The sequence below is a fragment of the Balaenoptera borealis genome (assembly GCF_965194805.1).
Source record: "Balaenoptera borealis genome assembly, chromosome: 20".
Taxonomy (NCBI): domain Eukaryota; kingdom Metazoa; phylum Chordata; class Mammalia; order Artiodactyla; family Balaenopteridae; genus Balaenoptera; species Balaenoptera borealis.
In genome coordinates this window covers 49767345-49782792 of record NC_138879.1, presented here as the reverse complement: position 1 = coordinate 49782792, position 15448 = coordinate 49767345, and the positions used below count along the sequence as shown (strand labels likewise).

Here is a 15448-nt window from a genome sequence, read left to right as displayed (position 1 = left end):
GCATGTGGGATCCTCCCAGACCAGGGCTCGAACCCGTGTCCTCTGCATTGGCAGGCGGATTCTCAACCACTGCGCCACCAGGGAAGCCCCCTTGGGGGTTTTTTGTTGTCTGTTTTATAAACTCCATGTGTGAGGTCATACAGTATTTGTCTTTCTCTTTCTGACTTATTTCACTTAGCATAATGCCCTCAAGGTCCAGCCATGTTGCTGCAAAAGATTCCATTCCTTTTTACGGCTGAATAGTATTTATTGTATATACATAACACAGCTCTTTATCCATCCCTGCGTCACAGATACTTAGGTTGCTTCCATATCTTGGCTGCTGAAAATAATGCTGCAAGTAAACATGGGTGCATATATCTTTTTGAATTAGTGGGGGGTTTTTTGGGAAAAATACCCAGAAGTGGAGTTATTAGATCATATGATAGATCTATTTTGAATTTTTTGAGGAACCTTCATACTTTTTTCCTTAGTGGCTGCACCAGTTTACATTCCCACCAACAATGCATGAGGCTTCCCTTTGCTCCACGTCCTTGCCAACACTTGTTACTGATAATAACCGTTCTAACAGGTGTGAGGTGATATTTCATGGGCTTTTTAAAAATGTTTATTTATTTATTTATTTGTTTATTTTTGGCTGCGTCGGGTCTTAGTTGCGGCATGTGGGATCTTCCTTGTGGCATGTGGGATCTTTTTTTTTTTTTTCGGTTGCAGCATGTGTACTTCTTAGTTGCAACATGCATGCGGGATCTAGTTCCCAGACCAGGGGTCGAACCGGGCCCCCTGCATTGGGAGCTCGGAGTCTTACCCACTGGACCACCAGGGAAGTCTCTCTTATTGTGGTTTTGATTTACATTTCCCTGATGATTAGTAATGTTGAGCATCTTTTCATGTACCTGTTGGCCATCTGTATGTCTTCTGTGGAAAAATATGTATTCAGATCCTTTGCCCATTTTTAATTGGATTGTTTTTCCTTTGCTGTGCAGAAGCTTTTTAGTTTGTAGTCCCAGTTTTTTATTTTTGCTTTTGTTGCATTTGCTTTTGGTGTCAGATCTAAAAAACTATCACCAGTACTGATGTCAGGGAGGTTACTGCATCTTACTTCTCAAAACTACTCAGAGGGATGTAGGAAATGTTTTACATTTTACAAAGGAGAAAATTTAATCTCAAAGAATTTTCTTCCCTCAAGAATATCAGTGGACTTCCCCGGTGGCACAGTGGTCAAGAATCCACCAGCCATTGCAGGGGACATGGGTTTGATCCCTGGTCCGGGAAGATCCAACATGCTGCAGAGCAACTAAGCCCGTGTGGCACAACTACTGAGCCTGTGCTCTAGAGCCCGCGAGCCACAACTACTGAAGCCTGCCTGCTACAATTACTGAAGCCTGTGCACCTAGAGCCCGTGCTCCGCAACAAGAGAAGCCACTGCAATGAGAAGCCCCCACTTGCTGCAACTAGAGAAAGCCCACATGCAGCAATGAATGAATGAATGAATGAATGAATAGATAGATAAATAAATAAATAAGAAAGAAAGAAGGGAGGGAGGAAGAAGGGAAGGAGGGAGGAAAGAAAGAAGGAAGGAAGGAGGAAGGGAAGGAGGGAGGGAGGGAGGAAGGACCAAAGGAAGGAAGGAAGGGAGGGAGGGAGGAAGGAAGGAAGGAAAATCAACTAGTTAGTAGTATAGCTGGGATTTTGGCCATTTCTGTTTGACCCCAAAGCCTGTCTTTTCCAGGACAACTTAATGCCACCCAGGCAGGGGAAGGGTCTGAGCAAAGATGTGGAGACTGGAAAGTGCATGTGGTGTTTCAAGTGGCAAAGTTCGGTTGAAATTTGAGCAGAGAGTAGAAGGAGATGTGGCTGGTGAGGCAGGTAGAAACCAGGTCATGGGGTCTCATATCTCAAACCAAGAACTATGAGCAGCCTTTATCCTTTCAGTAGTAGAGTGTTTGAGCTGAGAGCATGGTCCAGAGCCAAGACCAGGGCTCCATGTCACCTGGCTGGCTTACAACGCCGGCACTTGCTGGTGCCTCCCATCGGAACTGACCACTGGAGCACTTGACCAGCCCTGCCATTTTGGTGCCCTGCCATTTTTGTTTTTGAAGAATTCTTTTTAGGAAAATCCTTATGACTTGACATATGTTGGAGCTGAGAGAGCATCTGCCTTGGGGGTGGGGTGTGAGGGGGTGGGGGCAGTGTCGGCCGAGAAGAGGCCTAGGGGAGGCAGCCGCAGGGAAGGATGGAGTGGAGAGTGATGAGGAGGTGGGCCTGACGGACGCCAGGCGTAGGCTGGATGTGGGGGGCAGCGGAGGAGGCAGAGGTGAATAGAGAGGTGCGCCCCGTGTGTGTCAGTCTGCCTGCCACGCTGGGAACCTAGGCGTTTTGAGGGTCATGGCCCCTTCCTCAAGGTTGTGCCTCTGTCTCACTAAGGCTTGATCTTGCAGGTGATCAGAGTCCCTAGAAACAGCTGATCTTCCAAACAATGGCCACGTAGTCCTCTGTCTATGAATCGGTATAGCTTAATGTGGGAACCTGTTCACACTGAAACAGTGCCTTTCTCCAAACCTCTCCCCCTGCTCTCAGTGAACCAGCCTTGGGGTTAGCGATGACCCTAGCACAGCACTCACGGCCACGAATACCCCTCTATGACATGTCCTATTTGGACCTATGAGTGATTTGACCAGGCACCCAGAGGTCTGGGGGGCTGGGACTTGGAAGTCAGGGTCAGAACCAGAGAAGCTGATCACTGCCTAGATTTTCCCAGAGGCCGAGTGCCTGCACACACAGACAAAGGAACCAAGGGTGGCCGCAGACCTCAGGAGAGGCAAATTGGGCTTTGACTGCAAAGTAGAGATTCTGTTCTGTTAACAGCAGCTGTCTTTGAAACTTTGTTAGAAAGTCGATGATGAATGAACTTCAGATACTAAATGAATATGTAAGACACTATTTAAAGGACCTTCCTGCCTTTGATTCTGTAATTCTTTGCGTTGCTTTCTTTCTTTTAAAAAAAATAATTTAAAAAAGGACATTTTTATTGTGGATAAACTTGAAGTATGTAAGGATATAAAGCAGTTAGTAACTCCCTTTCACTCCTGACTCTGCCCTGAGTTTGGCGTGTATGCTTTTAAACACCTTCACAGTTTGTGTATGTTTGTGTGTGTGTCTATACATTTCTCTGTCTCTGTCTCACCAAATGGAATCACACTATCTTCCTGTCTTCTAACGTGCCTTTTTCAATTTAAATTTTATTTTTTTCTTTTTCTTTTTTCTTTTTTTGATGGGTAAGCAGTGGATATACTTAGGGAGAAGCACACTCCCTAGAGTGGGGGCCGTCTCAGAAGGCGGGAGGCCTAACTTGCCTTTTTTTTAAACTTACTATAGCATAGATATCCCTTCATGTTAAACCATACATTTTTAACATCTTAGTGGCTACCAGTTCTATTGTTTGTATACATTATAATTCCTGTAACTAAATCTTCCCTGCAGTCTGGTTTTACTGTTACACGCAGTGGACATCCTTATATAGTGCACTGCAGTCCTGTGTAGTTTTATATACTGAAGTCTTAGAATTTCTGTGTCCTAGGGGATGGCTTTTTAAACATTTTGATAACTGCCAGTTTGCCCTTGGGATAGGTTTTGCTGGCCTGTGCCTCACCAGGAGTTTGCTCCCAGCTTTGCCAGCAGGGCAGACTCTGTGGATGCCAGAAGATAGGCAGGCTTGGTCCCTTACACAGGACCTTGGTTGGTTGTGGTAGAACGGCTGCTCATGTAATCAACTTCAACAGCTTCTTGCAGGAGCCAAAGTGAATGAATTAACCAAGCACCGCCAGACCGCCCTCCATCTTGCTGCCCAGCAGGACCTGCCCACCATTTGCTCAGTCCTCTTGGAGAATGGAGTGGACTTTGCTGCTGTGGATGAGAACGGAAATAACGGTAACTTCCAGTCCTTGCCCGTGTGCAGTGCTGAGCGCCTCGAGCAGTCCCTCCCTTCTGGGGTTGGAGGGGCACTGCCCCCCCCGGGTCTGCTCCCTATCCTGGAGGCTGGCTCTTACAGGGGCAGGGCTGTGCCAGGAAATGCTCTCGGCCGGGCATGCACCCTGCTCCTGACCAGGGCCTGAGCGGCCTCCTGACGTGAGTGGTAACCCTAGAAGCCTAAATGGCTTCTTGTGAAACCACTGAGTCTCATCTCTGGATAACGGCAGAGGCAGAAAGTGAATCTTAGGAGGTTGCGTTTAGGACTCATTCTTGGGGGTGGTGAAGCGTGGAAAGGATGGTTCTGTGAGCGGACGGTGGCTGCTCTGGCCGAGTCCTATTTAGAGGGAGGCTCGTGAGGGTGAGGAAGAGCCGAGATCTTCTCTCCGTGCTTCTGGGCTCGCGCTGTAAGAGGGTCTCCTCCCCAGCTCTTCATCTCGCTGTCATGCATGGCCGGCTCAACAACATCCGGGTCCTCCTGACAGAGTGCACCGTGGACGCTGAAGCCTTTAATCTGCGGTGAGTGTGTGGGGTTCAGAGCAGAGGCCCGAGCTCCGCGTCCTCTGGCCTGCCCCTCCGAGCTGGTGGTCTCGGGCCCCTTGTATTAGCCCCAGGGGCATGCTGCAGAACTGTCCACTAGGGCACTTGACCAGCCTTTAGTACCCCGGAAGTTTTCTTTCTGAAAATACTTTTTAGGAAAATTTTTTGGTTTTTTTAATAAATTTATTTATTTATTTATTTATTTACTTTGGCTGTGTTGGGTCTTAAGTTTCTGTGCGAGGGCTTTCTCCAGTTGTGGCGAGCGGGGGCCACTCTTCATCGCGGTGCGCGGGCCTCTCACTGTCGCGGCCTCTCCCGTTGCGGAGCACAGGCTCCAGACGCGCAGGCTCAGTAGTTGTGGCTCACAGGCTTAGTTGCTCCACAGCATGTGGGATCCTCCCGGACCAGGGCTCGAACCCGTGTCCCTGCATTGGCAGGCAGATTCTTAACCACTGCGCCACCAGGGAAGCCCAGGAAAACTTTTATGATTATTGTGTCCTTTAGATTTATCCAGCATCACAGAGTTCTGAAAATCCCATTTCTCTTGTGCATGATGGCTGTGGCAGATATATCCCTAACTTTTCCAACTTGTTTTATCAGAGGCCAGTCGCCACTGCACATTTTGGGACAATATGGCAAGGAGAACGCGGCAGCCATCTTTGATCTCTTCTTAGAGTGCATGCCTGAGTATCCTCTGGATAAACCAGATGCAGAAGGAAACACAGGTATGTAATAAGGTTTTTGTCTGTCCTGTCTCACTGGTGTTCCTTGCTTCCTAGAAAAACAAGAGCCCATGCCGAAAAACAAGGCACCCATGCCGTTACTTAAGGACATTCAGCCCAGTGGGCTGGGCTCTGTGAGAACCTGTCACAGATTCCTGACTTGGAATTTGGCAGTGTCTGATTTTAGGCACAGGCACATCTGAAGTGGGTCTAGTGCTCCAAAGCCATATCCATGTCCAGACAGGCCTGCCCACCTGTTTTTATTGCCCTCATCTACCTCGTATCCAGTCAACTAGATCCCTACCCAAGCTTCCAAATCCCAAGAGAGAGAGGAAATATAGCCACCTCACAGGTGCTTCAGAAGGAGGAAATGTGCTACAGTGCGTATTTATGTGCTTTGAAAAAGTGGCACGTTACATACAGATGAGGGCTGATGTCTAATTGAGGGGTTTAATAAACAGGCCTCTGTCATGGTAGTGCTCTAGCCACCCACAATCACTATGTTAATTTGTGTAGCTTTCATAGTGTTTTTGATGGACTTTTGCATTCGTTTTCTTGTTGAATACTCGCAACAACCTTATAAGGTAAGCAGTACGTATAGTGTGTCCCCATTTTTCAAGTAAGGAAACAAAGATGAAACCCAAATCTCTTTCTTCCCAGCCCAGGGCTCTCTGAGCTCTTTGCTGCTGCTGTATTCCCATTCATTTGCCATCATGCCAGACAGAACCTCGTGGCCTTTGGCAGCAATGCAGTCACCAAAGGGTGTCCCAAACCTTAGCATGGGACCAAATATTTTGTCATCAGTTCTTGGCCTTGGGAAGAGTTCTTGGCCTTGATTCATGAACATGTTTTTTAAGCCAGCAGTGGTGAGCCTGAGCTTCAGAGGACAGAGGAGTCAGCCCTGGGAGTGAGCTGCTGGACCCAGAGCCTACTCCAGTGAGCACCATTGCCCAGGAGCCGGTGAACAGGCAGGCGGGCAGGTGCTTCATGCCAAGTAGGCGGGGCCAGCAGGATGGCCTGGCCAGAGCCCGGGTGCCCACCAGGCCTGCACCTGCACAGGAGAGAGGCTCCATGGGGTAGAAGAACTTTCTGGAGCAGGTCTACTGCACTAATGTATTGTTTTCTCCCATGTGTACACACCTCACGAGTCTTTAGAATTAGTTACATTGTGTGAAAAGAGCTTTGTCCCCCACCCCCCAGTGTTTTATGCCAGAGGAAGGCAGCTGAAACAATGGTATATTTTCCCTTCAGTGTGTGATCCCTCCTCAGTTCTCTTGTGGCCAAAACTCTGAATGGGCAGGAGTGTGTCTCTGGAGCTGGAGCTGCTCTGGACCCCCTGGCTCGTGGCCGGGTCCTTGGCTGCAAGATGCTGCAGATCCGCTGCGGAGCTGCCACGAGAGCCCCGGGGCCCTTGTGTGTCAGTGGGGACTTTGCCATCACATGTCCTGCCCTCGGCTGTGGGAAGTAGCCCTGCCCGTGGTTTTGTTTCCCAGTGCTGCTCCTGGCGTACATGAAAGGGAATGCCAACTTGTGCCGTGCCGTCGTCCGCTCGGGTGCTCGCCTGGGGGTGAACAACAACCAAGGGGTCAACATCTTCAACTACCAGGTTGCCACCAAGCAGCTGCTGTTTAGACTCTTAGGTGAGTGGCCCACTTTCTGCTCTTTCAGTGCAAGCGCAGTGACAGCATTGATTATCTGGACATACTGGTGACCTTGAAATCTCATAATGACTTGCTTCACTATCTGAACCAGCAGTTTTCCAGGCACCGTATGGTTTAGGACTTTGTGAATGCCATGAAGGGCCTTTGAGCAGGGGTGGGAGGGTCACTTTTGGCAGTTTGTTTACCGGGTGTCCCGCTTTGGGGCTCCCGTCAGTTTCCCACGTCCCTGGATCCTACCAGCAATCTATCAGCTCCAGGCATTCCCCCTTCCCACAGCTCCTGACTGCGTGTGTGCACACCCTTTGTCCTTCAGCCGATGCCGGTTCTCTGCATCCTTCAGAATTGCCTTCTGGTTCAGCCCCACTGACTCTTCCTCCTCTGTGTTCCTTTTGTGGCGAGAGGAGAGTCACGCTTGATGATGTCATATTGCAAGTCTTTACTTGTCCCCATTGAGGTGGCGGAAAGACTCAGAATGCCTCAAGTGCCACTGTGCTGTCATCACCCACAGTGCAGATGGAACGGGGTTCTTAGCCCCATGGTATGTGCAGAGAAACGAGCTCGGACATACTTGGTAGCTGTGCGATCTTGACGTAGGTGACTTGCCCAAGGTCACAGAGCTGGTTTGTAGCAGAGCAGCGCCGAAGCACGGTGTTTCTGTATCTAGTCTACTATCTGCCGTGCTCTTGGTCGACCTTTTAGGAGCTCAGATCAGGAGCCCACACCATCTGCAGTGCTGGCATGTGGAAGGTGCTTGGTGACGATTGATTCCTCCCCGTGAGCTCAGTCTCCTTCTGTGCACGGAGCACTCAAAGCAGTGCCGGCGTGCGGTTAGAGAAATACTAGCGGCTGCTGCTGTCACCTACACTGGTAACTTGCAAGCTAAATGCCCCACAGCTTCCACGGACGCGAAACTGAGCTCCTCTGCTGCTCTGCTTCTCTCTGATGTCTCTTCCCTGCCAGTGGTCCCACCTCAGACTCAGTCACTCTGTCCAGAAACCTGGGAATCACCTTCGTCTCCTTCCTGCTCCCTGCCTCCCTCTCACCCCCGACTTCTGTTTAGTCACCAGACCTGACGGATTCTGCCCGCTTCATTTCTCCTGTCTGGTCCCTCCATCCCTGTTCCCCTTCCCATTGGGCCCCTGCCAGTCTTTCCAGCTGTTGGTCTGCCCTCTCCCTGCCATACCATCCCTGACTGCATGTGTTTCCCCCACAGACACTGTGCTGTTTCACTGCCTTAAGACCGTTTCCTTCTACCCCAGTCTGCCTGGCAAGCGCTGGTTCTCCATATTTTCCTGTGTGACATTTTCTCTGACCCAATTAGAATATAGACAGCCCTCGGTCAGTTCCCGACCATCACAATAAAGTGAATATTGCAATAAACTAAGCCACACACATTTTTTTGGTTTCCCAATGCATATAAAAGTTCTGTTTACATTGTACTGTAGTCTATTGCATATGCAATAGCACTGTCTAAAAAACAATGTATATACCTCAATTGAAAAATACTTTATTGTTAGAAAATGCCAAAACAATTAAAATAGTAACATCAAAGGTCACTGATCACAGATCATCATAACAAATATAATAATAACGAAAAAGTTTGACATTTTTGAGAATTACCAAAGTGTGACAGAGGCATGAAGAAAACGCTGTTGGAAAAATGGCACCGCTAGACTTGCTCAATGCAGGGTCGCCACAAACCTTCAATTTGTAAAAAGCACGATATCTACGAAGCGCAATAAAAGGAAGCGTGCCTATATGTTGCTTTCTTATCCTTCATGTCCCTCTGCGACGTGTTGCTTTATTTGCTGGGCCACTTCCCTGCTGCTTCTGAGCCCCGGGTCTGGCTGGGCGCAGCCGGTATCCGACAGGAGCTGGTCTTGTGCTGCGTTGCAGACATGCTGTCCAGGGAGCCTCCGTGGTGTGACGGCTCCAGCTGCTATGCGTGCGCCGCCAAGTTTGGAGTCACAACCCGCAAACATCACTGGTAAGACCGTCCCCGCCCCCCCCCCCCCCACCAATCACTTGCCAGAGGAATAAGGGGATTTCTGCTATGCCATTGCTGCTGCTTGTCCCGTGATAAACCACGAACTTGCCAGGGCCCTGTACTCTCCTGGGCAAAACTTGACCACATGGAGCAATGAGGTGACGGGACCCTGCACACTTCTGGTGATATACGGAGGCCAGCGGGCACTCAGACTGGTGGCTTTCCTGCTGAATGCTGGGGTTCACAGTGCTAGGTGGCCTGTCAGGCCTCCTGTCATCTTAGCCAGGCTTCCTGCTTGCAGTGAAGCTGAGTTGACCGCTGCGCTCCCAGGACGTGTGCTTCCCAGCCTGAGCGCAGGCCACTCTCCTGAGAACTGCGGAGCTGTTCCCATTACAGTGAGACTCTCCTTTGGCTCTTGCTGAGCCTTTCTTGAGCTTTAAAGAAAGAGGCTTCTCCAGGATCACTTTAACTTAATTATTGGCTAGAATTTTGTTTTCATGGACTATAAATTATACATGCGTTGGTATGATTTGGCCGGCGAGGGGCAGAGCGGACCTCAGAGTGCCAGGTGTGGGCTTGCTCGTCCGATGGGGCAGTGCCGTGCTGTGCTCGCGTGCCGGGCGGCAGTCTGCTCTCGAGAACCCCTCTCACACTTCCTTTCTTTGCTTCCCACAGTCGTCACTGCGGACGTCTTCTTTGCCATAAATGCTCGACCAAGGAGATTCCTATTATAAAGTTTGATCTGAACAAGCCTGTGCGAGTTTGCAACATTTGCTTTGATGTCCTGACTTTGGGTGGGGTCTCGTAGTGAGCCCCCGGGAAGGTCCAGGCCACATCTTCGGTTGCCTCCCCAGCAGCTGCTCTGCTCACCAGCCTGACCGCCACCCCACCCCCCCCCCCCCACCCCCCAGAGCAGGAGCTGGCAGTCGTCTTCTTGCGGCAATAGACTGGAACAATTAAGGACCATGGTGTGATAGATCCCATCTCAAATGATTCTGTATGATTGTCAGTTTATCAGACTATGATCAAGGTCACTAGATGTCTCACTGATTGGACCAGGCCTTTTAGCCTAAGTGGTAAATGTGATAGGAATTAGACCCCATTCTGCTAGCGATGTACAAGGATGCTTCAAAAACCATTTTCCCTTCCAGTAGCTTAGTGTCCATCTCAGAGCATTCATGAAGTCTTCCTGACTGGGCGGACTTCCTAGGCAGAGCCTAACCGTAGGAAGCTGGCATCTGGCTGCACAACAAGAGCTGGCTTTACTCTAGGGTAAGTGGCTGTGGACTTTTCTGCACAGTGTTTTCATAAAGGTAATAGGATCCTCTTGCCCTGAAATCTCGCTCTCTCTTTCTCTCTCTTTTTTTTTTTTGGGAAAAGCTAAGCTGTATTTTTAGTGAACTACCCCTTTAAAAAAGGTGAAATCTTTCTAAGCAGGGTTCAAAGATGAGAGCTGAAAAATTGTGGCCTTAACAACTGAAAGCTTTACCAGTATTCATGCTACTCGGGTGTCAGGATTGCGGTGTGGCAGCTTGACACCTCCTAGCAGCCATCTTGTTCTCTCATCTTGCTGTGTCCTGTCTGTGGAGTCCTCAGTCACCTGCCACTAGGCAGTGGTGGAGAAAATGCACTTTTATTGTGCTGCACTTTTTATATAGCTGCATTATTGGTGATTCCAATTTAAAAATCCATATTCAAAAATACCCTCACACATCCGTGCATCAGTGATTCTAATGATCGGCTTTGACTGGACCTCAGCTCACACTAAGTCTTAAAGGGAAGACTCCTGCGGAGTGTCATTTGGAGCAGGAGAGTGACACGGGCCAAGTGAGGGGAAGGGGAATCTCCAGCCTCAGGCTGGCAGGTCCCATCTCCTTGACATGAGTGCTTCTTGCTGAAACTTTTCCAGTTATGTTGTGAGTGCTGTCCGTCCCAGGTCCCAGATCCCTGCCCCATAAGAGCCAACAGCCAAAGGCCCTGGCCAAGCGTGTGTGACCGCATCTTGGAAGGCTCGCTCGAGTTCTGAATGAGGCCCCCAGAGCCTACCAGGCCTTAGTCGCTGCTAGTACATGCATTAATCCTGAAGTGTTAAACTTCTTTTCTTTTGAAGGTTTGGCCAGTTTTTTAAAAAATGCACATTTGAAGAGAAACTTCTACCACTGCTTAAAAAAAAAAAAACAAACTCTGAGATGAACAATATGTGTTGTACAGCTATACTCAGAGATTAACAATCTCAATCATACATACTGTTTTTTCAGACATTTAACCACTACATTTTTTTGTATTAATGAAATATGGATATATGTGTAAAAGGGACTAAATATTTTTTTGCAGCAGCCTGTTGTTTTGTTTGGATAGTGGTATGTCCTCCATGTTGCTGTAGATTTATACATCCTACTGCCTAAATATGTGTGTAAAATGAGCTGATAAACCAGAGTGCTACTTTTTTTTTTTTTTAACATTTCTGTGGATTTATAAGATATATATGCTTTCTATGTTAATATGAGCTTGTGCACAATGTTTCAAAGAAAAAATTAATTAGAAGAGTTCCCCTGTCCCCTAAAGTCTGTGACATATTTCATATAGAATTTTTATAGGAAAACAGCTAGTCTTGGCAAACACCTGACCACGTGAAGCATGTGGTCAGTTTCCATTTTCTGTTGCCTGAACAGGGCCTGAGGAAGTAGGCCTTAGTTAGGTGGCTTGATTCTTTAATTGGAAAGTAAGATAATTATGCTTCAGATGTGAATTGAGGTGGTCGGTACTTTTATACCTGTTCTTTTAACGTTCATGGTAGAGAGAGGAGGATGGGAATTCAATCAGGGATGAGGTTGATTGTCCTGCCCCTGCCCTACTATACCAATTTCAATAACACTCTAATTTCACTTAAAAATCTTAAAATCATGTTTGAAACTGTTGAGTCAAGCTTCTTTTTCTTCACAGAGTCCAGGGATAGCAATGGTACCTAGCTGCCACAAGTTGGGGGAACATTTTGTGAGTTCTGCATTGGCTTCAGGGTGCATTCTTGTAGATCTAGAAAAAGCACCTTTCCACAGTCTTAGGCTCTCCCTGCCGTGCCGATGCGTACGGGGCTGTGTCTCAGGTCCCTTGAGCGGTGGCTGACCTGGGGGGACTTGACATGCTCTCAGTCCCCTTTGCGCTCTCCAAGCCGTCAGACTTGGCTCTAGAACTGCCTGACTGTTCTTGTTGCATTTCAATCCACAGCTTACAGACTAATAGAAAAAACTCAATTTTATTCATTCAGAGAGTTGCCAACTGTGAATGAGTAGAGCAGGAAGAATAAACTTTACTGAAATATAATTTGCTGAATCAGTCAACGTTGTTACGCTAAATTAGCTTTTTAACTGCCTCATGCTCATCACCAGATTTATGATACAGTGTGTTCTTAACAGCCCTTTCTCTTTTTTTTTTAAAAGCTGAAGGTACAAACCATGTGCTATATATATAAATGGAATGGCTAAAACTAACTTGCTATGATCCTCGAACACAGGAATTTCCCACAAACTTAAGTGCCTACACTTAGGACTTGTTAATTTTCAGTTATCTTTTTAGTGGCGTCTCACTGAATGATGTATTAGAATACGTGTTCCGTTTGGAGTTTGTTGCCTGTGCATTGTCAACCCCAGTTACCAACTTAGTCGAGGCTGGATTAGATTGTTCAGTTCACCTGCCATATTCTCTCCAGGAGTGGGGTCCACGTGACCACTAGTCCTCTACCTCAGAGCCCTGAGTTATTTGTGACCGCCCTGTTCAGCTTTCCTCTCTCCTCTCCCTGAATGGGGTCCCTGCATGGAACTCAGCGTGCTTGTGGGTTCACCACCACTCCCGGTTCATGTCTCCCACTTGTTGTATCGAACGGTATTGTGCTAATCTTATCTGTAGGCATGAAGTGGAGGAAATGCCTTGGGACAGGGGAAAACCTTGATCTCCATCTAGGTTTGTTTTTAATCTGGAGAAAAAACCCTATTGAACTATGTAATGCTTAGATCTGAAAGGCAGACTAACTCCCCAGGTGACAGTAGCATGAGCAAGTAAATGTAATGCTTCCATGACAGCCCCGCGTGGAGCTTGCAGGTTGAGACTGAGAGAGAGCTCCAGAAACAAGCTTTCTTCCAGGACCTGGGACTGCTTCTCTCAGGACCAGGCCCAGGAGAGCTGGGCACCGGGCTGGCAAGACCAGCCCCTCCGAATCTGAAGCACCAAAGCTCCCCAGCCCTGCCGGGGAGAGGAGGAAGCCGAGGACAAATAACTTTCTAAAGGGTTTGGAAGCCACATTCTCATTTTGTGGAAGTAATTTAGTGAAGAGCTGATTATTTGACTAAACACTTATTAAATTTCCAGAAGTTATCATAGATGCCTTAAAGATTTTCTTTGGAAGATCATTGCCTGTACAGTTACTTTTTTGTGTGGCATAAATAATATATTAACCTGTTACAACCGACAACATTGGTTTTCTGTAGCTAGGGAGTCTTGAGTTGGCAGCCTGCTCAGCTTAATGACTTAATGTCCTTTTTTGGCAGATGTGTGGAGTTGGCTGTTACCATGACATACCTGTGTGCTATACCCAGGGGGAGGGCTGGGCCGAAACTGCAGGCACACATTTGGGTTGATCACCTTGGCTACCAAGCCATTCCGGGTGGTGCTCAGTGTGGGGCGAGAGCATCATATAGGACCATGGCGCTTAGCAGCATTGTTTGTTTGGAGTCCGTGTAATGGAATGTATTTTTCAAATATTGATATTTGCATTTTCTGTAACAATTCCTTATAAATAAAATGAGGTCAAATTGTACATTTAAAGTGGAAACCTTAATAACACATTTGTAGTTCCTTTTAATGCAAAAAGTACCAGTAAGCATTAAAAACAAACAAACAAAAATTTTAACACTCCTGCCATATGAATACGTTTCTTTTAACAACTATCCTCTAGGAAAATCTGAATTTCCAACACTTTTCAGAAACACATGGTTGACAGCAGTGAGAAAGCAGCTGTTTTAGGCATAATGACCAGCTGCCTGGACGTCCTATGCTCTTGGCCCAGACTTCAGCTCATGGTGATGTGTGTGACCCCAGCTGCCCAGGCGCAGCCACCTGACCTCGCTGCAGCTCTCCCACGGACCCTGGAAATTCCCTCCCTGACTCCGTTATTTAGGAGCAACTCGAGAAGATCCCCCCATGGTGAGGTTTCTGCTGGCCTTGGTCTGAAGGGAGGACCAGTGCTGTGGGTTTCAGAGGAAACTAAGGAAAGTTTAGGGGTTTGCAAGTTAAAATCTAGTGATCCATAATCCCCCCATACAAACTGCACGAATCTAGTAGCTCACCTCGCCATCACACTTTCTTGAACTAGTGTTCTCCTTTCCCTTACCTGTTTTCCATTTTGCTCACTCCTGGTTCGGACCAGCTATGGTGACTGATAAATCTCATTCTCTCGTGGCTTTACTCAGAGTTATTTAATAGGCACTGTTGGGGGCTTCCATGTAACAATCCCAAGTAATCCTAATAGCCGTCCCTGAGGAGAACACTGGTCATATTATGTCATAATATGTGAGTACAAACCGGCATGTTTCATAATTTCTGTGCCTTAATTTTTATGTCTGTAAAATAGAAGTGACCATGGTTCGTCCTAGCTCACAGGGTTGCCCTGAGGAAGGTGATGAGTAATAAGTCATGTGTCCTTCCTCTCATGCAAGTACACGAATTCTGGTGTGCACAGCGAGGGTCCCCTCCAGTGCGGGCTGATGGGAGCAATGTCTGCTGCCTATTTGCAGGAATCTGGGGGCCCAGGCAATAGGAAGTGCTTTCGAGGATGGAAATTCAGATTTCCACAGATTTCTGAACAGATATCCCTAACCTGTCCGTAGGGTCTATCTTTTAGATCACAGTTTGTCCTGGAGCTGAGCAAGCTAAGGATGGCGGCAGTGGTCTGGTATGGGTCCCTTTGCAAGTTAAAGGGACTGAGCTGTGGCCACAAAATTCTGGGCTCTTCACTCTTAGTTCTGTGTTTCTAGAAAAACTGGAATCTCAGGATTAAAAGGCAGACGTTATAATTTCCTCTAGCATGTTAGAAGGCAGCTGCCCAGCCTTTGCTTTAACACTGCTCATGGTGTGGCAGAGAGGGAAGACCTGGGTATAAAGCTCAGCTCTGTCGTGTGATGACTGTTGTAACCATTAGATGTGGGGTGGGAGAATTTATGCCCCTTTTCTGGACCATAAAAGACCCTCTCAAGGCTGGCATCGAGGTTCAGTGAGAACAGATAAAGCTCCCTCCCTGCTCAGCATGTTTGCCCAACATGTATTAGTTTTCTTCTCCACTTCCCTCTGTCAGCAAGTCTTAGCTGCCCGAGCTGAACTTTCTGTGGCTTCTATCAGGGAGGGACTACCTTCCTCCTCCATAGTCTTGCCCAGGAGGGAGGAAGGAGAGGCATTTCTCCAGTAACCACTAGCCTCTCATGGCTGAGCCTTTTGGATCATTAACATGACAACCTACTCTTGGCAAATCTTTTGAAGATTCACCCACTGCCCTGGTGTGAGGAGGCTCTTTACTATAAAGT

General features: G+C 47.7%; 1 protein-coding gene across 2 annotated transcripts in view; it reads left to right on the top strand.

Moving 5' to 3' along the window:
- ANKFY1 (ankyrin repeat and FYVE domain containing 1) overlaps positions 1–13689 on the top strand; it is a 76031-nt gene extending 62342 nt beyond the window's left edge. The window contains exons 20-25 of one of the 2 annotated variants that reach the window (XM_082370541.1): positions 3783–3930; positions 4398–4488; positions 5110–5234; positions 6725–6871; positions 8789–8879; positions 9555–13689. In XM_082370541.1, the coding sequence (XP_082226667.1) occupies positions 3783–3930; positions 4398–4488; positions 5110–5234; positions 6725–6871; positions 8789–8879; positions 9555–9687 (735 nt within the window). In that variant the 3' untranslated portion in view covers positions 9688–13689. Of the gene's footprint in view, positions 1–3782; positions 3931–4397; positions 4489–5109; positions 5235–6724; positions 6872–8105; positions 8285–8788; positions 8880–9554 lie in introns of those variants that run through there. The other variant, XM_082370542.1, reaches the window with a different exon arrangement.
- Positions 13690–15448: the final 1759 nt, after the last annotated feature.